This window comes from Phoenix dactylifera, chromosome 8 (assembly GCF_009389715.1).
Source record: "Phoenix dactylifera cultivar Barhee BC4 chromosome 8, palm_55x_up_171113_PBpolish2nd_filt_p, whole genome shotgun sequence".
NCBI lineage: Eukaryota > Viridiplantae > Streptophyta > Magnoliopsida > Arecales > Arecaceae > Phoenix > Phoenix dactylifera.
The window spans coordinates 18,542,984-18,566,216 of record NC_052399.1 but is presented as its reverse complement, the minus strand read 5'-3'; the positions used below and the strand labels follow the sequence as shown (position 1 = coordinate 18,566,216).

The window sequence follows — 23,233 nt, the reverse complement described above, 5'->3', positions numbered from 1 at the left end:
GAACTCGGGCCCTTCCTCTAGCGCCAACTGTTGCTGGAAATTGGACCCGGGGGCTGCCGCGAAACCGGAGAAGGAGGAGCTCCGCTGCTACAGGGGGTGGACGGCGGTGCACCGGCCGGCTGCGTCCTCCACTGTCGGGGCGCCGGACCTGCAAGGAAAACCGGTGGCCGGGCTCCCCGGCGCCGGCCCTCCGATGCTTAAGTCAGAGGGGGCAAATATGTGGAGGGAGTGGGAGGAGAGAGAGTGTATGCACAGAATATTTTAGTTAAGATGAAGCAGAGATGAAAGCTTTGATGTCATCAATAGTGTCTGTGCTATTTACTTCAAGTGTTTCCTCCCCCCCCCCCCCCATCTTTCCCCCCAGGCTCCCCTTTTATAGTGGGGTTTTGCGTTACCTGGGAGGTGACAGGGGAGTTTGTCCCTTTTGTAATAATTGGGCATGATTTGGCCCATTAATGGCGTAGTGGAGAATAAGGCCGGATCAGACCGGAGTCAGGGAGCTGTCACGGTCGATCGGACCTGTTGGAGTCGTTGAACCGCCGGCCGTAGTGGGCCTGGGGTTCGTGGATGGTAAGTGCATTAATTGCTGAATGAACCGGCGGTCAGGAAGAGCCATACGCTCTAATGGTTCAGCGATCCGGAGATCGTCTTGAGCCATGTTCATTAAATGTCTGAGTGCATCGGAACTTGAAGAGGTCTCGTGCATTAATGACGAGTCGTGCCGAACGCCTGCGGAGATCTCATGCTTTGATGGCTCAAAGATGTGGCAGGCGGCAAGTTGTAGTTGAGTTGTCAAATCCCTTGGAGGATTGAGTGCTTGGTTAAGGCATCGGCTCGGCAAAGGTGCCGAGCCGAGCTGGTCGCCCAATGGGGCGCCCTGTGGCGGGGTTGCCTTGTAAGTATCCCTGGTCGGCGTTTTTTGAGCAAGCGCTTCCTAACCGAGCGCCTCCCTTTGGCGCTATCTCTGGTCGGCATCCTCTGGTCGGCTCTTTCTAGCCGAGCAGCCGTACTTGGGCATTTTAGTCGGGTGCCTTTCCTTGGCGCTCTCTTCGGTCGGCGCTCCTTCTGCTCGGCACTTTCTAGCCGAGCAACCTTCGGGTCGGCGCCCTTTGGCCGAGCGCCTTTCCGGCCAGTACCCTTCGGCCGAGCGCCTCCACAACAGTATAACTTGGGGTTTTTCCCCCAACAGATTCCACCGTCAGCCTCTCCTGTTTCCACACCCATAGCTCCCAAAAAAAGAAAAAAAGAAAAAAGAGTAGAAAATATAAAAAAGAAAAAAAAGACACTCTTATCCACCGACTCAAAACTCCATTCTCAGCCTATCTTCTTCTCAAACGAAGACTACTGGCTCTGCCGTCGATCACCCAAGAGAAGCCCTACATAGCGGGTAGCTCAAACGAGCCTCAACCCTTCATCGATGCACTCCGGATGGAATGGATGGCTACAGTTTGGTAGCACCTTAACCTTTTCTCCCTCTATCAAGTAGCTGAGGCATATGGAGCACTGGGCTTCGTTGCTCGATGACGATCGCTGTTGTAAGTGCACCGAGAAGCTACCCATGGATAACTCCCCCATGCTAGTTGCCGTTGTCCATTGCTGGTAGTTGCAGGCCCACTTGATGTATAAGCAGAGGAGGGTGAGGAAAACTAAGACGGAGAAGGGACATACCTTGGGAGAAGGGGCAAAGTATACCAAAGTCGTCGAACGCTGAAGAGACTCGGAGGCGCGCAGAAGGAGGAGATCGATTCGGAAAGGAAGGGTCTTCTCGATTTCTCAAGTTCTAGAGTTCCTCTGCCGGACAAGGGACTCAGATTCTCCCCTTTCGAAAGTGAATCGAGACTTATATCTCATGGGCTATGGAGCTGGCTAGTGGGCTGAAAGCCTGTGGGTCAGAGGACTCACGATTTCCTTGCGAGCTGCAGGTCTAAATGAGTAATCCAGGTTCAAATCGGATCAGATCGGATTTTTTGGTAAACAATCCAAAATTGACCAAAAAATGGGTCGGGTCGAGTATGGGTTGACCCAGACCTAACTCAAGAAATAGAACAGGTCCAAATTTAGGACCCAACTCAGCCCTGCGAGTCCTAAAATTCTGGTCGGATCGGATCTACACGGGTTGGATCGGGTGGGGCCATGGGCCAACCTAACCTATTTGCAGCCTTATGTCCAACTAGTCACAAACTTTAATATAGAATAAATGAATTGATCAACGAGTTCGCTCATTGAAAAATTCTGAGAAATAGGCAAGAAGCCTTTTCTCAAAAACACATGGACGCCAAACCAGAAAAAAAATCCTCTCTATCATCTAATAATTGGTCAACTGACTTGATTGGCTACCCTCGTCTGGGAGCACGCCACCTCAATAGTCGGCAAACGAAATCCCGGTTATACCTTTCGCGCCAAAGAAGGAAATACTTCCCTTGATCCCGTCGACCGTCGGATCATCCACAGCTCATATGTTTAAATTTCTCCCGCGTTCGATTCAGCGCTCCGAACTCCGTCAGTTACCCTCTCAACACATCTAAAAGCGAAATGGGATCTGACGGTTGGTGAGCGCGAGGGATACAACCGGGTCCTCGGCCCCTAAAATCCCGACGCCCATCCCGGCGCTGAAACCCTTGTCATTTTCTCCAAGCGTTCCCCAACACCATTGCCGATAACATGGCGAAGAACATGGATTCTTGAAGGTCTTGCCACTAGCCTTTCCCCCGGACGTCCTCACCCTTAACATCCTCATCAACTGTTACTGCGAGTCGGGCATTGGACGCCAGGTGTTCGACGAAATAAGATTCTGGTCTTACTCTCCGAATGTGATATTGCAATACTCTGATCAAGGGCTACTGCGTAAAAGGCAGGGTCTTCGATGCGTTTGGCCTTCTGCGTGGGCTGACGGAGAACGGGCCGAGCCCTAATAGCAGAACCTATTCAATCTTGATTGATTTTGTTTGCAGTAATTCGATTTCAGAATTGGGCTTGCGTTTGATTTCTTAAATGCTGAGAGTTGGATTGGTTCCGAGTGTCGTTGCTTACAATTGTGTCTCAGCTGGTCTCTGCAGTGATCGGAAGATGAAGTTGGCGAAGATGCTTTGCACTAGGATGGTCAACTTGGGAGTTAAGGGAAATGTGGTAACATATACTGGCTTTATAAATGGATTGTGTCAGGAGAGGCAATTAGTTGAAGCAAAATTGCTTTTTTAATGAAATATCAGAGAAGGGCTTCTCTCCAAATGTCATAACTTATTGTAATAACCCAGAACCTCACCCAAAAAGGCTAGTCAGAAGGCATTTTTTGGATTTCTTAGTTTTGTATAAGTGTCCAAAATCTCCTCACCAAATAACCGATGTGGGACTAAACACATGCCCGCATGGATCCTCACACTTACAATGCTCTAATTCATGGACTATGCGAGGTTGGGCAACTGGAAGAGGCCATAGGAATGATCCAAGAGATGCTCTGTCGTGGTCTCAATCCGAATGTCGTCACATACACAGGAGTCATAGGGAGACTCTGTAAAGAGGGGAGAGTAGATGAGGCATTGAGGCTTTTTGACATGATGATTCAAAAAGGGGCAGGCCCTAATGAGTTCACTTATTGTACCCTGCTAAATTGGTTATGTAAAGGAGGGCGACTTGAGGAAGCAATCGGGCTCTTTTGCCAGATGGAAGAGAGAGGATTCAGTAATAATCTTGTTGCTTATAATATTTTGATCTGTGGATTTTGCAAAATGGGTAACATGGACAAAGCAAGGAAGCTTCTCCAGGAGATTAGAAGGAAAGGAACCAAACCTGTTGTGATCACTTATTACACCTTGATGGATGGGTACTGTAAGATTGGGAACATTGAGGCTGCACAGGATTTATTATGTGATATGGAAAGGCAGGGTCTAAGACCAAATGTGGTGAGTTACAATACTTTAATATCTGGTTTTTGTAAGGTAGGTGATCTCAAGCATGTGCAAATTTGGTGGAAGAAATGGCCCATAAAGGAGTGGAGCTTGATGTTGTAAGTTATAGCATACTTTCAGATGGCATGTGTAAGGCTGGCAGGTGCCAATATACAGAGGATTTGCTGCGTCATATGGTAGAGAATGAGATGGTACCCAATGTTATGATGTATTCTTGTATACTTAATGCATAATGTAAAAATATTCGCTTACAGGAAGCTAAGAGTACTATTAGAATGTTGAAAGAAAAGGGACTTCAGATAAATATAGAAATATGCAATGCTATTCTGCAGTGATTTTTGCGCCAAAGGTGAGATTAAGGAAGCAATTAAGGTGCTCAATGAAATTATTTTGAATGGCATTGCTCCATCCACGGTTATGGTTTCTCTTTTCTTAGAGTATGTTTATATGTTTAGCCAGCTAGATAAGCATTTAGACTTGCTGCCACTCATCTCCAATAAGGATGTTGATTGATGTTGTGATAAGTCGGCGAGTGTTTTACAATCCAAATTCTTGTAGCAGCTACCAGTTAGGAATATAACACCCAGTTGCTACGAGCACACCCACCATTTTGTGATCTGCTGTGTCAGAAGTAATGTAGTAAAGCAGAGGTAGTATGTTGAGAATCTGATTTCTTCAGCATCCTCTAGCTGCTTCACAGTTTGCAAGATGAAAGGCCTTATTATCTCAAGAAGCAATTATATTGCCAAAGCATTATTTGCATGCCTCTCACCATCCTTCGACTAACTAGGGTAAACCATTTAGGTACCCAAGAAATGAGGAGATGCTATATTTGTGGGTCATCCAATTAAAAAGGAATTGATGCTGTTTTGCTTGGTACGAATGCCATGCCTCACCATGAGTTCGAAATGCATTGCATGTCAATAGTTAGTTTTCAATTCTCTCAATAAAGTATGACAGCAGGACAGAAGTTTTTGTACAGTTTCTAACCGTCTTTTTTGATGCATTGTCAGGTCTTGGTTAGGATTGTGGAAGAGAAACAAAGATGTTAACATGCACTTGCTGCTTATATGATTTTCGTGATGGCAGCAATTTGGTATGAGCATAACATGAATTCTATATTGGTGCTCTGGCTATTACTTCTTAGGTGTCTAGTCCCTTTAAGCAAGGTCCGCCGTACCGGTACCGGTCGGCGTACCGGTGGCCGGCCGGACCGGTACGGTACCGGTCCGGTCTGGTCCGTACCGGCCGGTATGCGGTGGTTTCAAAAACCACAGCGCGCGGCGCTGTGGTTCTAAAAAAAAAAAAAATCGTACCGGTGCCCGTACCGGCCGGTTCGGATAAAAAACCGAAAAATACCGGTTTTTTATCCGTTCCGGTACCGGTCTAGGACCGGACCGGTACGTACCGGCCCGTACGGGCCGGTACGGCATTCCATGCCTTTAAGATCTTTCCATTACATGTGAAAGGGCTCCTGTTGTGACTGAAACAACGTTGATTACCCCTTTCTAGAGAGACTTAATAGCACAGCATAGAAAAATAAAGGAAAAATGAAGGAACTTAAAAGATTTGGATTTCCATGCAACCTTGTGTATATAAGATATACAAGAAACTTGTTAAAACTAGTCTTAAGACTTTCTGTATCAACTTATATATAGATTAGGATTCTTGGACACTAATTCTACTTTAAACAGGACCTCAAAAGAACCTTAATTTAGCCCAAGAGATCAACTAGAGTTAAAATAAGAATCCATAAGCTATTCCTGATACTAAAAAAGGAGAGATATGAAAACCCAGAGAGGAAAACTTGGCAAATCAAATAGCTTATGCAATTTAATTAAAAAGTGGAGGAAAAATATCATTTATTAAAACAACTAGTGTTCTCACAATTTTCTTCTCTGTTTGCCTATGCCTATGGTTGACGATAGCCCAAAACCTGCACCGAAATTGGCTCAAAGCCTGCAAAAGAGAAAGTTTGCATTGGAAGTTAATACCATGATGCAAATTGATATAGGAAGAACATAATACATGGCATTCTCCAGAATCTGGGAATTTTGTTCAATTGATGCGTGGCCTTTGAAAATTTTTTCGCGAAACCAATTGCACAAGCCCATGTCAAGCTTACTTTGTCCAGTGAATCCTTTTACACTGTTTGGCATAAGTTTGATAATATCTTCCTGAATTTGTGAAATTTCATACAAGTTTTATAAGCTAGATCTGTTTGTTATTTATTTTCCCCATTAAAACCCGAAAACATGAATATATGTGTCTGCGTGTGCAGAGAGAAACAAAGAAAGCTAGTTTTGCAAGGTTTTAAAATTTAAATTATCCTCTTAAGTGTTCTCCTGAAGGTATGGAGGCTGGACTTTAACATGGATTTAGGGTTCATTCATAGGAGATAAGAAGGGCAAAGGGTGAAAAAGTGAAAAAATAATGATTCTTTTTAATATCTCAAAGAGGAATTTTTGCGTTTCTTTTAAATCTCAAAGAGCATTGTGTGTACCTTTTATCTAGGGGGGGTAATTGGATTTTCTATGTTTTGGTGGCAAGGGGGGTAAGTGGCTGGGGGTTGTGGAGGTTGATATCCGTATGCAAGTCATATGAGAAAGACCTTTACAAAATTTTTCTTGCTCTAGCATGGATAGGTTTGCGAATAATGTATAGCTTTCTTGTTATGTCTTTTCAAATTATTTCATTCATTATTGCTCGCATAAAAAACTTCCAAGTGGCTTATGTTCCTGTTTTTGTCTCTTGTTCTTTGATTATTTCAAACTTCATAAAAGAAATTAAATGTGGGATCTTGGCATACCATGTGTGATGATATCTTCACTGCCAAAATCTGGTAGTACTCTTTAATACTTGCCCTGTGGAGCTATCACTTATAGAGTAGAAATTTCATCTGTAGAGTGGACATTTTGTCTGTATACAAAATATGATAAGACTCGTCTTATTCAAGAGTTTTTTTATGCCATTAATAAAAATATCCAATGAGGCCAAACAATACTTCAAATGGAACAGAGACAATTTGTTTCGACTGGAGTCTGATATTTCTTGAGGAATACAGTGGGAGCCCCACCTTCAGGGTTCAAACCTGGATTGGAGTATGATTTTAACAATGATTCTCGCAAATAAATATTCATTATCCTTTCTACAGAATTGCTACATATTGCATTCAATTTTGTTCTTCCATGGTGTTTTAATATATCATTATATTGGCATGCAGTCTGTTCAAGTTGAAAAACTAGATGGTGCAAGTGTTTTGTGCAAGTTCCTTGTTAGATTTTACACAATTGGAACTCTCGTGCTTTAGCATTACTGTTTCCACAACCTTCAGGTCAGATGATCATTTTGCTTTTGTTTGACAGCTATGTGAATTGCGAGTAGACCTGACAAGATGTCTCTCAAGGGCATAATTTTTGCGGTAAATTTTTGGCACCATATGCAAGAGAATTGAATCTACAACCATTTACTTTATTATTTTTGTATCACTTGTTTTTATCATCATATTGTCTAGGGTTCAAGCTTTTCTTACTTTCCTTTGTCAAGATTCATTGTGGGCGTGGTTGCTGTTCTGGTGTTGCTTCATTTTGAAATGAATTATTTCGTACTATCAGAGATTGCAACAGGCAATTACGGTGTTTTCCACTAGCATCCACTGCCACCACCCGATATTTGTCCCCTTGTTGAGAGGGGATTAGCTATGAAGTGAAACTCTATAAGAATGCTCCAGAAAGGAATGAGCAATTTATTATAGCTGCCTGTCAGGCAAATCATCTACCAGAATCATGTAAACATTTTTATCCATTTCTTTTTATTGTTTGAGAGAAAGGAATTCTAATATTTGTACTATGATTTGTGTATTCAGTCATATCTCAAGGAATTTTTGTGCTCAATCAATTCGATTTATGCTAAAGCCAGAAGTCATTGCAAAATTTCCCATGTCTACCGTCTTGATGAAATTTAGTACTAGGTTCTCTGATTTTTCCTTTTAAGGTTAAGAATCAGATATCTGAATTCACTTGTTGAATGGCTACTCATACCTATATGCTAAAAATCCTATTTAAGTGTGGTGGGCAATTGCCAAGTTCAATTCATTTCTACTTGTTGCTATTGCTGCTGTTGTCATCATCAATACAATCACCTTCGCTTCGAAGTTGTCAAATGTTTCATTTTGGGGTTTGGGATGACAAACAACAGAAAGTGTAGATCGTGCATTTTTTTGATCATTAGCATCTTTGCTTTGTAGTTGTCACCAATGTTTCATTCTAGGGGAAAAACAGATAAATGCATGCATTGCATTCTAAAGTTCATACTCAATGAAGTTATTAAAGGCCCTTCTCTGTTCGCCACATTAATAGTCTGCAATTTTAGGGCCTCACAGTTAAATCATTAAGATGTCTAGCCTCGCCTTTTCTGATCATGTATCAAAGTCGCAATGAAAACCATTAAGATGTCTAGCTTCACTTTTTCTGATCTTGTATCAAGACTATTTTCGTATATATAGCAACTACTTGACAGTGAACATCAGAAAGTTCATACTATTTCTCAAATCAAAAGTTGTTGATTGCGGCCATTTCTGTATTTTTGAATTATTTTCTTTAATCCTTCTTTTGAGGGTGAGTCTTGGCACAATGATAATAGTGCTCCATTGTGATATGAAGGTCATGGGTTTGGAATGTGTTTATAGTCTCTCTATAAAACAAGGATAAGGCTAAGATATCTGACTCTCTCTGGACCTCAGAGAGCTGCTCTTTCTTTAATCCTTCTTTTAATGACTCCTTTCTGAGTTGGTCTTATAGGATTTCCTCTCAAGAGTTTTCCCATTGGATCAAGCTTCCATGTTTCCTGGACTTTTGAAAGCTCCTCGGATCTATATCAATAAATAAATATATAAATAAAAGCTCCTCGGACGTTGAGAGATGCTATGTTGCTTTTGAGCACCTCCTAGAGCCAAGACATCCCATGTATGAGAGACTACGACATGGATTTCCCATCAGTCTTTTCTGTGTCTTGAATACCTCCTGGCTGTCTAATCTCTAAAGCTATGACCTGAGTTTCCCACCCATCTTTTCTACAGCTCGAGCAATCTTTGGCTATGGTCTTTGTGGTCTCCTATGGAGTTTTCCCTGTCCATCAACCGGCTCCTTGAATTCCTTCGCAATGTTCCCCTGCACAGATTCTGTCGGCGCTGCATTATTTCTCTGAATTATATGTCTGGTCTCTTATTGCTAGTAACCTTCTCTTTTTATTTTGCATTTTCTCACTCCATTGCAGGAGTATGCTAAGTTACTCTAACCAGGAGCAGATTCAAGTCTACAGCGCACAAGTGGAACTATGAAACGAATCAAAATGAGAATGTCGTGGGTGCAAGATTAAGATCTCAGAAAGATCTATTGTGGAGCTGTAGTTCAAAAGTTCTGTCTGTAAGAGAGTATTTCCAGTCTAGGCTATATATGCTTGTGCTCATTTGTGAACTAATTCGACAAGATCAGGAACTCGTACCAAGAAAGGGGCACCACAGATCCTGACAAGTGGAGGCTTTCCCTGTCGAATTACATTCGTCATGCGCTTCATCCGAAAACAAGAAACTCTGGACATAAGTCTGTTCTTAGTTTTATGGGGCTCTTCTGGACCACTCCTGCATTATATCATGCTACTGTTATGCGACATGCTCAGAACTGAGGGGACAGCATTTCCTTGGAGTTTATTAGCACAAAAGAAATGCATCTCCCCCTCCAACAATCCACCGGAGTTGTCTGCATTCGTACCCAATTATTGCACGAGAGCTTTCAACTCACTGCAAAAAATCAGACTGCTAATCTTTTTTTCATTCAGATTCATAGCAGAGAACCCATATTTTAACCACTTATGCCACTGCTGTCAGCAATGTAGATAGAGCATCATGTGCAGTTGTGCTTTGTGGTTGGCTGCCATGGCGCTGCCCAAAGTGGAAATTCTTGTCTTTCTATCACAGCCTTCTTAATGGTTTGCGTTTCAGTACTCAAATCAAATCTCAATTTGGCTATCATCCACTGTGCAACTCATTTTGACTTTGCGTCACAAAGATGACTATGATTCCTTGAATGAAATATCTTCCTGATTTCCTCTGCATCTATACTTTTCCAGAAATTTTCACTCTCTCTGGTTTATGAGCTTAAATTGAACCAAGCTTTTCTATTTTTCTGGTCTTCTAGGGTTTATCGGTAACATCGTTTTTGTTTCAGTTATCTTGCATTAATTCAGTGTGTATCAAAAAAAAAAAAAAAGGTCGAGTGCCAGTGAAGAGCTTCTGATTTCAATCTCATAATTTAATTTCAGGCAGTGTAGATGAGATGATGCTTGCTGACAATGGGTGGGATAACCATTATCGTTTTTGGTAGCCATGCAGTTTAGACTTGAAAAAAAAAAAATGATGGTCACATGAGGAGCAAGTAGAAAAATTAGGTCTTGAATTAATGGAGAATTATATGTTCGACGCGAGCTAGGACACTGCATGATCTTGGAGAAGAGCAAAGCCCAGCTTAGTCCACGCACACTCATTAATTATTAACTGGACGCGTGGCACATGTAAACACGCAAACCAGCCGAGGTTCGAAACCAAACGCCGAAGGAAGCGCTGTTTGCTTGTTGAGGGACGTGGATTCATGTCTCCTGCGAATGCGAGGACTGGATGATGGAGGGAAATTGGAGTGGCAACTAATTGGTGTTTCTTATTTCTCATCACCATGTGTGCCGGTGGATATGCGGTGGTGACCTCCGTCTCCAGATTGCTGCACCAAGGTCGGACCGATTCGGCTTCCATGTTAGAGATCGTACAAACTAATGAAGATCAGGGTCAAACTATTTTGGTAGGATTGTTTTGTATAGAGGAAATACTAAAACTTGAATTGAATATGGGAGACATTGATTTCTCTTATTTTGGAAAAGGCCGACCCACTTAAAGATACAGAGCTTCTACAGCTGCACATTAAAGCTAGGGAGATCCTTCAAACTGCTTCTGCCATTGTTCAGTTTGTTGTTGAATAATTTAAAATATCTATTTACAAACCACTATTTTTGTGAAAGACTTATGTTGCTTTTTTGCATTTTTATTTCTTGCAGACTTTTTGTAAATACTTTCTGTAAACTCTCTTTTGCGATAAAGATCTCCCTCTTGAAAAAATAATACTAAAAAAAAAAAACTTGAATGTGGGCCTCACATCAAACATGCATTAATTAGTTTGGGTTTTTTCATCTCATTTGTATCTTTGATATCAGCACCATCAGTAGAACTAGCAGATGAATAGCTATGATCAGGTGAACACCAATTTGCTCTTCTCAACTTCAAAATGAGCATGCTGGATTGAGGTTTTGCTTTGCATATTTAACACAATACACGGCCAGACACTCCCACATACACCGATCAACGTTCTAGTGTTATGGTTAGATACTTGGTTTATACATTTAATTAGATTTCGGATTCAAACATCAATAGAAACTCGAGCTTTACAGAAGAAAAAGTAACAACAACACACAAATTCAGGCCTTCAGAGTCTTCAAGAACCAATTTCCTTGAAAGGAAAGTCAATGAAGCCTTTGAAAACTCTACCTAGGTCCTGCTCTAGGAGGTTGACAGTTATCTAAATCTTGACTTAACCCATGGCTCGAGAGCCAAAAAGCCACACTACTAGCAATAGGTATTATAAGTTTCTCGCTGCAAGACCAAGCCAACTCCCAAGATGATTATTCTAATACATAACCATATTATGTCACCTACTTCTCAACTTGCTAACATTGAGTACATACATCTAGCATCTCATGGTTCAAGCGAGCTCTTGGTTCTTCTCGACCACCCTCACTTCCTTGGCCGATCTCAGTATAGCTGCCTGATGCCATCATAGCATAGTCATCAGCAGCATATACATACTTCGCTGTTAATGACACAGAAACAGGAGAAGGTGCGCTTTAAACCCAAGAGAAAAATACCTGGTTTTCAGTTATTTCCACGGCGAAACCATCAACAATGGCCAAAGAAGATTTCTTCTTGTAGCTGTTTGGTCGAAGCAGCTTTGCTAGCAGCTGGTCGTGCTTGTTACTCAGATAAGCGTCAAGCTCCGCTGAACATTTTGTCGACCTGCGGAGATTTCATCACAAGAAAAGACCACAAAATGTGAGAAGTTCTATTGATAAGAGTTCAAGAAAAGAATCTGAGAGCGTTGGTTGGGTATGCCAAACTGATTCGCTCGCAGGCGCTCGTACTCAGGATCAAAGTTCATGAAGACAAAATACACTTCGGCTTCTGGGTTCCCCATGGCCACCAGCAACTTCCCTGCTCCTCTCACTCACTTCCTGATGATCTCCCAATATCTACTACACTCGGGAACTTGGCTTTGATCTCTCATTATTGCAAGGTTACCATATATATATACTACGAGGAGAGTGGTGGTGATGGCATGAAGTCCACAAGTAGCTGGTCAGGGGCCCTACCTCCTTTAATTTGTTCTCCCAGATTCTCTCGCTAATCGACTCCCTGACCCGGTAGCTGCATTCGTTCACATTACCACAAATACTTAGTAATCTTTTTTACAGGTGGTCGAGGGATCTTCTGATATTTAGCTCGTTTTGCTCGTACACAGTTGTTTCAATGGGGGGTGAGTGGTAAGTGCGGCTGGTTGTACGGCTCTTTTAAAAATAGGGTAATATGGTCATCCGTTTTTGCGTGTGGGGTATACGATTGAAGCCCTTGGAGAAAAATTTCATGCAAATGGTCAAGGTTTTCACCAGTTTCGAAGCTGAGATCCAAGTGGGATGACATCAGAGGTGGAGGGACCGGATCCGGCTGGTTGGAAGGACGCGGACGAACGCGACACGCGGCTTAGCTCACATTTTGAGCCTGCTACGGGCTTCACATGCCTACAATCCACATGCAACCATCTGGAAAGAGAGGAGAGAGAGACGAGGGACCCGGGGATTGAAATAAGATCGGATAAGAATTGAATATTAATATATAAATATAAATATTTATTAAATACAAAATTTATATCTATAAATAGATATAAATATTTAGATCAGTTAGTTAACTAAATTTTATGGCCACATAATTAATGACAGATGCTTCAATTTTTATTTATATTTAGATAAATTTAGATACAAGAATGAATTTTGACGGATATTATTTGATTTACAATCATCCCAAAGAGGACTGCTTTCCTCTTGTGGGCTTCACTAGGCTCGCATGCTCACAACTTGGACCGGGCCAGGATCTGGGTTTGGTGGAGGTGCAAGCCGTAAAGCTACCACGCCCTCCTCTCCTAACGACTTGTGCATTGCTGGTCTCCGATTTCATGATGGCTACTAGATAAAAATTTATGCCACGGCGTCCCGTTTCTTGCACATGAAAAGAGCCCAACCGTAACTCGTAGGAATCAGCATAAAACAAAGGGGATGATAAAATACTATTATACTAAGCTGCCAAGCTACCCATTATGTGGTTTCATATAATTTTTCTTGCGCACTAATAGGCACCCCAAAGCATTTTCCTGTAACTTTCTTAGGCTTTTTTGAATCCCTATGATTCTTATGTGGTTAATAGAGAGAATATATTGGGATATTGCTATCATCATTGTCATCACATCATTACAATGACTATCGTCATCATTACTGATTGATTCATTCATTAATTAATTATATAACTTATGCTTATACTTGATGGGAAATAGAAAGTGATTGGCTCGCTCTACTTCTAACTGGTCGAAAGGGATGAGGCCATGCCGTTGGAATCACATCACTAATGATGGATTGCTGTTGCTTTCAAATATGGCTACTGGATGCATAAATTGTCCCCATGTCAGAAAGCAAATACTACAGCAAACTGACCCAACGATGGTAGATCCATGCTCTTAGATTTCACTTGCAAAACTTCGTTTCCTCATGATCCAATGATTGTGATAAATTCCTTTTTTGATTGTGATAAATTTTATTAAAGATCTTTCGTCTGCAAGTTATTACTCCTCAATTATTTTTATTCTTTTTGTAATTCTCATTTTATTAGAAATTGTGAAAGTTTGCTTTCTAACACAAAGAGCGAACCATGTCTCTTGAGTTAATCAAACTCCTTGATCGACCTGCTCGATCTGGCATGCTTACAATCTGATCGGTCATAGTTTAGTTTTTCAAGAAACAGGATCATACAAATTTCATTCCTTCGATGAGGGTTAACATCGAAGCTCTTCCTTTTCTTCATTTATCTAGGTGAAAAGCTCAGCAAGCAGGTGGCAAGGTTAGTTATAAAAACTTCTCCAGATAAAGCAGTCTGACTGCTCGGCTATTGCCTTTGCTTGCTGATGTTTCTTTCTCAGAATTTTTTGGCTTAATTGATGAGTTGCTTGTTAATACAGTAAAGAGGTGTTGGGAAAAGAAAGACTTATCAAACAGATCCCTTTGGATAGCTAGCTTGTTAGGATAGGACATGCTGGTCCTCGTTTTAAATTGTGCATTTAAACTGTCAACGGTCAAAAAGAACATCTTGTTGTCCTTGGAGTGTTATCAGAGCGAATAATAGAAGTTAGTCATGTTGCAGTTAGATATTTGTTCTGTGCCTCTGCAATAATTGTTGAGAGTGGAATTTGAACGCTTGCACTTTTGTAAAATCTATATTTACAATTCAATTAAATTAACATATTAGTGAAACTATTTATCTAATGTAAAAAATCAAAATTACCCTCAAGTAGAGAAAAGAATATACATATTTATTTATATTTTTGCATAGCTATTTATATCACTTAAGGTTATTTTGATTATTTGTAAAATTTTTCTGATGTGGCATTTGGCTTCTACTTAAGGTTAACAGTTTGGCTAATATTTGGCTAAGTTATGGTTTAAACTAAATGATAGAAATAAACTTCAAAAGGATAAATATAGATTTTTCAAACTATTGGATGCAACTGTAGTTACCTCCGAGGATATTCGTAATTTTTTTTAAATTTAAGTCACAAACTTTTGGCCCGGGCATCTTCAAGCATATAATAGATTGCTATACTTTCTCAATTGGATTATTTGACAAAGAATCCACACTATTTTATCCATGATAGCTATTATGAGTTTTTGATGCCTTACTGCCTGAAATGCTGATAAGTTTTTTTAATTTAAGATCGGTATAGAGGAAGAGCGTGCTTGATATAAAAATCCACCTCCAAATCTTATCAATCATCAAAATCAACATGAACTTGCCATCGAACTTACCAAGAAAGTGTACAAAATACTGGCACATGGGGTCCATTTAAATCAGGTCAACAAAATCAGACCATGCGCTTGAGATAAGGGAAAAGATTCAAGTGCATAGAAGAACAGAGCAATCATAGGCTCCATAATAGGCTCAATCATTGAGGCAACGAGTGCTGCACGGCCTAACGCAGCCGAACGAATCATTGGCCTGAGGACTCTGAAATACTCAAGTATTTTAGTTGGGCTGGCGGGCCTACAGCTCGTCAAAATCTTAGAAACTGCCCTTCGCCAGAACTCCAGCATGTCATGCATGCATCATAAGTAAAGCTTGAGATATGGGTAAAAAAGGTGGAAAGTTAGAAGTCTGCAACTCCCATGGATGCATCCATTTGGTCATGACCGACTGGTCCGTGTCATCTACAAGCAAGACTTATCTAAAGGACATGGAAGGCTTTGGTCTGAAGATGGAATGGCATTCCTGAATAATGTTAAAAAATCGACCTATAATTGCTCTGAGTACTCCTGTGTTTGGCCAATGCTAAGATAACAAATGTCATACTAATATAGGGCTGCAAATGGGTCGAGTCGGGTCGGGTCGGATCCTAAGTGACTCCAATCCGATCCGGTTTCTTGTTCGGGTCTTAATTTTGGACCCAGACCCGACCCGGTTGAAAATCGGATCGGATTGGGTCGGGTCCATGCCTACAAATTTTGACCCGACGGATCATTCGGGTCGGATCGAATCGGGTCGGATTCATGCTATAAATTTTGACCATGATTAGATCTCAAGAAAAATGGGCAAACTAGGTTAACCCCCCCCCCCCCAAAAAAAAGGGGTCGGGTCAAGTCCAGAACCGAGTCGAGATTGGGTGGATCCGACCCGACCCGAAAAATAGAACGGATCCAAATTTAGGACCCAGCCCGGCTCCGCGGGTTCTAAAATTCGGGTCGGGTCGGGCCTTACGCGGGTTGGGTTAGGTCGGGTCCCGGGTTGACTCGACCCATTTGCAGCTCTATACTAATATCTTCAATTCTTTGGTCATTTAGAAGGAAACGGTATGCCAATTTTTTAATATTTTAATATTTTGTTTTTTTTTGACTTCCATGGATATATCTATCGAATGATTTAAATCATCCGATTTACCAAAAAAAATATATTTTTTCCGGATACAGAGAGATGCTGCAGAGATGCAAATGGGCCAGCCTTGGGTTGAGAGCGATACAACGTAGGCTTATGGCTAGCCCATTTTAATGCCTGCAAATTTGGTTATCGACTTATAGCATTTATCCATTGATATTTTTTGGAAGCAATTAGGACATGGGTTAGGACTCTGCGTGGTGGAAACTTTGTGACTGCTTGGAAATGAGAGCGATACAACGTAGGCTTTGAGGTTCGTTTTCTGAGCACGATTGCTTTTAAATGCCCTGTTGATTTATGCTGGTGTCACGGCAAGAGAACACCTGACTTGGTGCAAGTGACCTTGTGATGGAAATGGATTAGAGTGAAGTGAGGGCCATAATTATTTATATTGCTACCAGTGCAGGAAAACATTCAAACAAGCAAAAATTTCCAACTAAATGAGATGATCAATGGATATGAGGATCACTGGGTACTGGAAAAATTAGTAAAATCCTCTTCTTTATTTATGTTCTTGAAAATAAGATTGGCAAAGAAAAACAAAAACAATTCAGGTATCAGTAGTTCATTCTTAGATTAGCACATCAAAACCCTTTCACTTCAGTTGGAAAATTTAAAGCATGAGATATTATATATCGCAGAAGTAGGATCGGTAACTCACTCGAAGTAGTGAAAGATCCATTAGGTAGGAAATGAACTCGAGAAATTTAATTGAAAGGATGATTTCATGGTGCGGATGATGAGAGGAGGTAAAGAACATACGGTCAAATGAATGACATGCATCGTCCGCTCTCCTCCAAGAGCTTCCAGCTAGCCTTAAACAATGCCGGAAGCCCTTGAGGGAGAGTGAGCCATGGATGCCATTGCACTACTTTCCAATGTAAGAAAGGCTAGAATTCTTCAACCTGTGGAAGAGCTTGTAATCCTCTCCATAGTGGAATGCACTTCACTGTGAGGGTATTGCTCACTCTTTGGCTTAGCTTTCTGAAAATTTGGATTCAAGTCCCTTTCTTATATATAGGACAAATGGATGAACCAATGAAGGAAAATAGCCATCTAGTGGGACCTTCATATCTTAATTATTGGACATTGGTGGCAATATCAGAATCAGATTTTGAGGATTCTCAGTAGAGTGGCTCACTCTGGACCTTTGGAGGCATGGCAAAGCCACGAGAACAATAACAAGTATAAGCATCTTAGCTATATCTCCTAACTAATAGCTCAAGTTGTAGTGGAAATTCCTTTTGACATTCCCAAAAACCCATTGTCTTCCATGATCAGTCATTATCTTACAAGAGGTTCTCAGTCTGGATATGGACACTTCAGCCTTATCTGATCCTGGCCCTGGGTGTTTGTTCACTTTTTCTTGAGAATTTTCCATTTAAACATGGTATTGGAATCCATCATGTTAAGAGAAGTTGGCCTTACAAGTGAGCATGGGGGCCTTGTTACCACACAGGTTTAGCCGTGACATAAGGGTGATCTTTTAAGCACAAGAGAAGAAGGAAAGTTGTGCCAGCTGAACTTGCCAATTGTCCAACTACAAGCAGCTAAACAAATAATAATTCGCATGGACCTGTAAGAAAATATCATACCAGCACTTTTAAAATGGTAATAATACCAAAAAAAAAAGAAGAAAAAAGAATGTGACTCTATATGATTTTCTCGACATGGCCTTGTTTGGTCTTATGTATATCCTGTTGATGTTTAGCTAATAGTTCATAAACCTGAATTATGTTGTCTAAATAATAGAAAAATCTTTGAACTATTCTTGATGTTTTTGCCAAATGATTCTATCAACTACTCTTGGAAAAACAATTCAATCAAGAACAATATTTATTATTTTCGAATTATACATAAATTTTACAACCTGCAAACAAAATATTCATGATCAATCTATGGAAGACCAACACTATATATATATATATATTGTTCTTGATGATGATTTTGCTTTCATCATCATCATCATCTAGGGGTCAAAATGAGATGGGGATATAAGCTGAGGCCTTGGCGAAACTGGATCCAACTAGACTGAGGCTTTGCTGTATCTGGACCCATTTACTAAACCTGTGACTTAAAAGCCGTTAACTACATCGGTCCAAGCCCAATTGGATCACGTCAAAGGCCCATCTCAGAGGGCAGAGACGAGCGGAGTCGTGGGCTTCATATGACGCATTGGGGTGGTAGCTTCAGTTCCCGCGCTCATATACCTGTACCAAGATTAGGGATTTTGTTTTTTTGCCTCCTTCGTTACTCCCTTGCCCGCTTCAGTTCACATGGTTTCCGAGCGTCCCTTTAAGCGTCGAAGGACCGGAGCGAGGAGAAGGCGACCGAGGGGGGTGGTCCGAGGACGGATTCATCGCCTCTCGTGTTGTCGCTGGGGCACCTTCCACTTCCGAATGGATGGTGAGGCGAATCCCAATTTGTTCTGCCCATTCCAAAACAACCCCAAGTTCGCTTCTTTATTTGATTTCTTCGACCACTTTTAGCTTTTACGACTTCAATTTCTTTAGGAACCTAAAAGAATCTTTCTTTATGAATTTTTAGGGTTTTTATAAGGGGTTTCTTTCTGGGAAAGAGGGTTCTCTTGGTTTTTGACTGCAAGCATGAATTCCGTATTTCGGACTAATTGTGTTGGACTTTGAGGCGTCTAAAGACTGGGAATCTGTGGCATGTGAGGCTGAAAAAGTTTACCTTATTTTTCTGAATTGGGTATCAGGATTCTGAGATGGTGCTAATCGTGGTATTCAGATTGACATGCTTCTTGATCGCATTTCCATCAAGCTAGAGTCTAAATTCAGTGATATGAAGATTGTAGGTCATGCATCCGGGCTATATATTTGGTTGGAGATTGGGGAAAATTGATCTCCAAACTTGTCGTCTGGGTCTGGGGGAGCTAGGGTTATTTTGAATGCTTCCACTTATCTTGATGGTGGGCAAAGTTGAGATCACTGCTTTGGTGGTTCTATGGAATGCAAATTCTGCACTTCAGTGTAAGTTAGTCTAGCCATCTAACTGAAAATGTGCACTTCCAGCCAATTCACACTTTACACTCTTCATTTTTTATGAATTAAATATGCCCTAAGTGACATTTAACCTCCGTTGGTGAGATAAATGGATTTGCGTGCAATTTCTTTATCCCTTTTCGCAAATCAAAGTTATACTTTAACCCTCTTTGGATGAGCTGCCTCCATTCTTAGCAACTAGTTCCTGGGGTATCCTTTAAGGTTCGAGATAGGTACCATGTGATAACCATTGGCCGTTGTATTGTCAAATATTAATAACTAACATGGCAGGTTCTCTTACAAATATTTTAAACTGCTACATATTTACAATGCTATAGGTTATTATTTTCAGACATAAATGGCTTTCTTTGTTTTGCATAAAATTGTCTCCTCCCATTTGTGTAGAAAACCATAATAGTGAACCATATGCAAGTTCATTTTAATGCTTTCCATGTACGAGTGCATTCTTCAAGTCTACCTGAAGTAGAGCCCATCCTCTATTGATCATGACATTGAGGGTAACCACAAGGATGGGAAATGATTTATGTCCGTACTTTGAAGCATTCAAATCTGTGATTACGGATACCTTGATAGGGACCTTATGTAAATATTAGGAAGATTTTGCCATAGTAAGATCTTCAGAAGATTGCTTGCATCTCTGAACTTGATTTCTGTACTGGGATATATTGTTACATTTGTAAGCTTTGGTTTCATTGGCACGCACATTATGATCTTCAGAACTAGTGAGACATAGGTCAGTTTACTTTTCTGACCATATCTCACTGATTATGTTAATGAATAATGGCTTTCTTTTGTTACAAGGCCTCCCTTTTTGGAGCACTCTTAAATACAAGCATGACGATTAAGGATTATATATTCCATAGGAAATCTCTTTGTTATAGATGTGAATGGAAAATGTGTTCTTCTAGAACTATCCTGTTTGAAGGCATATGCTGGTTATATTTTTATGCCTGGTTTGTAAGCTATATAATGCTTCTCTAAACTGGAAAAGGTTTCTGCACCTTTGCAAATGGAAGGAAATGCTAGGTTAAGCATTGGATGTTGTCCAAGTAGTCACCTTTGACTATCCATTGAGTTGAATTATAGCAGAATTATTTGTTGTTCATTGTAGCACTGCAGACTTGTATTTTGGATAATGAGTTAAACTGCTAATTGGTTAGTTAACTCTTAACTCTTAAAACTTTTTTCTTTTGGATCAATGATTTTTTTTTTTGGTTTGAAGTGGGGGGGGGGTGCGAAGATTTATTTTCTTGATTGATTTGATGAATAAATAATGACTGCTCCTACAGAACTTTAGTCACAGCAAGATAATCAATTGGTTAACAAATAGGCACTACGGATTTTCTGAAGACAGGTTCTTTAAAAATATTTGGTAATGCTTTCAACTAAAAAAATATAGGGACCTTGATAGGAGGGAATGATCACATATGATTGGCAATGCCAACATAAGATTAGACAGGGCTTTTTAGCTGTTCATGGCACATTGCATGCTAAATATCTCTGGTGGAAGATGCAAACCTGCCCCTAAAGCAGAAAAGTTAGTTGATCATCACTTGGGTGTTGTAAAGGATGCTGTCGCAAGATATCCAGGGCATCTTCTGATTCTGGTGGGCAAATCAATGGGTTGAAGGTAATATTTGCCCATAATAAACTTGTTTGTTGCTCTAAATTTCCCAGAACCATTTTCTTCTTAAGTTCTTTTCTATTTGAAAGCTTTGTGAAGCTTCATGCTTATTTATGTTTTTGTGCAGAGTCAATTGCACGGTGGCTTGTCCAGAAGATATCAATGTTTCAGAAGTCGTATGTTTGGGACTTTGCTTTTCACTTAGAATCAGGAAGAGTAATCTCCAAAACTGCCAGATAACATAAGTTATATATCTCTGACATGTTAATGACCCCCTCCTTAGGTCTTGAAAAGCTACTGCCTGCTGATTTCTCTATTCATACATATGTGAATTGAAGTAGCACATCTCATTCATATTCCTTTATCATGCACATGTATGCCTATACACACTCACACTTCTTGCCAACCAACATTGTAAAATGTCATTAGACAGGGCGCTTTAATCTTTGATACCCCATATCCATATGACTTGGGCAATGTGTTAGATGTCTATGTGAACTACATCTATGCATTCCTTATCATTGGAATCTTCTATCTAGTTAGAGTTTCTGCTTGCTATAACTGCAAGAGGCTGACTTTGAAGGATCTAAGCCTTTATTTTCTGCATACCAAAATCAGCTTGATCTCCGACTTACTCTTCTCCTAAACCTTGGCTTATCTTGATAGATTGTCAGGCGGCAATGAATGGCCTCAATTGCTTCATCCTGCATTTTTTTTCATTTTAGCTTAAATTGATTTCTGTGATAAGTGATTCTGATTACAAGTAATGCGCAGTATGTGCTCATATTGTTCTTATTTATTCATACAATTTGGTAGATGCGCCTTGAGCATTCATCTTCCCTACTAAAGTTCTAATACATTTCTACTCCAGAAGCACTTCCTAAATGCTCATACCTTTTGTTTCTCTGCAATTCAGGGCATTAATGTGGCAATATGTGATGAGAATTTGTTGCACAAAGGACTCCAACGATTTTTGTACAGGTAACAGTACATGCATTGATGATCCCCTCCTGTTAAGAGTACAGTCATCACCTCCTTATGCTGAAACTTGTTCTGCCTTGTTATTGGATTTTAAACTTCAAGTGCATTACTCTTATAGGGTAGTAAAGCTGATTTGTGTCCCCTGGATAAGCTTGCAACCACCTACAAGAAGATGAAATGCATCAATGAGTTGCATGTGATTGATGGCAGTGATCACTGTTGCAAGATTGGAGAGAAGTACCGAGAATCCACTGAATTGGACCAGGAAGAAGCTCGAAGAAGAGCTGCCACGGCAACTGCAGAGTTTGTCACTAAATGTACCCAGGAAAGGTGATTATTGTTACATCTCTAAACTATAGCTAATAAACCTAGTACCCTGTGTTTTGGTCCTTTTCCTTCTTTAGGCATTAGAGTCCTGTTGCAAGTTACAATACCCAGTACAACCAAAGTATAGCCTATAATTTGTGAAATTGTTATTAAAACGGCCATTTCCAGTTCTGTGAAGCTGGGTGTCAAAGATTGGACATCGTATATGAAGTTTTGGATCAGGGTAAGGATAATGCTTTATGTTGACATGTACCAACACCTTATCCATGGAATGCATGATACGTCATCAATCATAGGCGCATAGCCAACAAAAAGTGTCGGTCTTCACCATTTAAGATAAAAAGAGATCTAGTGTTTATCAATCGCACTGGCCTTACCTTGTGTTCAGTCCTGTGCTGCATTTTTCTTGTTATGAAGAAAAAAGTTCCTTTTTTTTTTCAGAGTTTCTGCGTGTTCATCTGAGAGGATCTGAGGATTTGTTTTTTCCCCTTATCTTTGGACTGGAGTACAGTTGGTCATTTTTCCAAGAACCTTATAGGGGCTGCTCTTGGCATGTTGGTGTTCAAGGCGGGATATGTCTTGTGTTGATTGGGATGGACTTGGCTTTTCTTTTTTATTTTGTATGCTATATTCCAGGAATTAAACATATAATCGTCAAGCTTCATAAATGGACATAAAATTTCACCATAGCAAAGTTGCATAGGTATTACCTGCCATTTAAATACGACATCTTAGGAGCTAGCCTAATGAATTAGCCCGCTGCTCGGTGGTCATCAAATTAAGCAGTCTAGATTACACAGAGATAAAAAAAACTTCATTCAAACTCTACATTGCAACTACCGTCAGTGTCTCAAAGCAGAATATCTCAATTCATCAAAGCCAGATACTCTCATTGAATCTCTTAAAATGAAACAGGAGAGAAAACAAGGTGAGGGGGGGGCGGGGGGGGGGGGGGGGGGGGAGGGGAAAAAAAACATCCTTCCAACTACACAATCACAAAAACAGAAGAACCAATTGCACCTCATGACAA

At 40.6% G+C, this 23,233-nt stretch overlaps 3 protein-coding genes across 15 annotated transcripts; 2 read left to right on the top strand and 1 right to left on the bottom strand.

Annotated features, from left to right (window-relative positions):
• Positions 1-2,433: 2,433 nt before the first annotated feature.
• LOC103703042 (pentatricopeptide repeat-containing protein At1g05670, mitochondrial-like) lies at positions 2,434-4,088 on the top strand. Its single transcript, XM_026802930.2, has one exon. It carries the CDS (start codon positions 3,366-3,368, stop codon positions 4,005-4,007), a length of 642 nt encoding a protein of 213 aa, XP_026658731.2. The 5' UTR covers positions 2,434-3,365; the 3' UTR covers positions 4,008-4,088.
• A 7,233-nt stretch (positions 4,089-11,321) lies between these two features.
• Positions 11,322-12,265, bottom strand: LOC103702955. 2 transcript variants are annotated; one of them, XM_008785612.4, is made up of 3 exons: positions 12,120-12,265; positions 11,871-12,021; positions 11,322-11,770 (listed from the first exon to the last, which is right to left on the bottom strand). In XM_008785612.4, exons 1-3 carry the CDS (start codon positions 12,194-12,196, stop codon positions 11,708-11,710), a joined length of 291 nt encoding a protein of 96 aa, XP_008783834.1. In that variant the 5' UTR covers positions 12,197-12,265; the 3' UTR covers positions 11,322-11,707. The 2 variants fall into 2 exon arrangements, with proteins under 2 accessions (XP_008783834.1, XP_038985613.1); XM_039129685.1 differs by having other exon boundaries at positions 11,871-12,018.
• Positions 12,266-18,460: 6,195 nt separating this feature from the next.
• LOC103703041 lies at positions 18,461-23,150 on the top strand. Of its 12 annotated transcripts, none has more exons than XR_005512935.1 (5): positions 18,461-18,651; positions 18,793-19,238; positions 21,023-21,111; positions 21,812-21,876; positions 21,995-23,150. XR_005512935.1 is itself a non-coding variant. In XM_026802946.2 (4 exons), exons 1-4 carry the CDS (start codon positions 18,522-18,524, stop codon positions 21,997-21,999), a joined length of 249 nt encoding a protein of 82 aa, XP_026658747.2. In that variant the 5' UTR covers positions 18,461-18,521; the 3' UTR covers positions 22,000-22,451. The 12 variants fall into 12 exon arrangements, 2 of the variants coding, with proteins under 2 accessions (XP_026658747.2, XP_038985070.1); XR_005512938.1 differs by having other exon boundaries at positions 21,023-21,140; XR_005512939.1 differs by having other exon boundaries at positions 18,793-20,901; positions 21,023-21,071.
• Positions 23,151-23,233: the final 83 nt, after the last annotated feature.

Coding starts and splice junctions, on each gene's coding strand:
- LOC103703042 (XM_026802930.2), top strand. CDS start 3,366: ATGGATCCTCACACTTACAATGCTCTAATTCATGGACTATGCGAGGTT.
- LOC103703041 (XM_039129142.1), top strand. CDS start 18,522: ATGGTTTCCGAGCGTCCCTTTAAGCGTCGAAGGACCGGAGCGAGGAGA. Junction 21,112..21,811: donor TTCACTTAGAATCAGGAAGA/GTAATCTCCAAA, acceptor TCTGCAATTCAG/GGCATTAATGTGGCAATATG. Junction 21,877..21,994: donor CTCCAACGATTTTTGTACAG/GTAACAGTACAT, acceptor TTACTCTTATAG/GGTAGTAAAGCTGATTTGTG.
- LOC103702955 (XM_008785612.4), bottom strand. CDS start 12,196: ATGGGGAACCCAGAAGCCGAAGTGTATTTTGTCTTCATGAACTTTGAT. Junction 12,022..12,119: donor GAGCGCCTGCGAGCGAATCA/GTTTGGCATACC, acceptor ATGAAATCTCCG/CAGGTCGACAAAATGTTCAG. Junction 11,771..11,870: donor TGGAAATAACTGAAAACCAG/GTATTTTTCTCT, acceptor TGATGGCATCAG/GCAGCTATACTGAGATCGGC.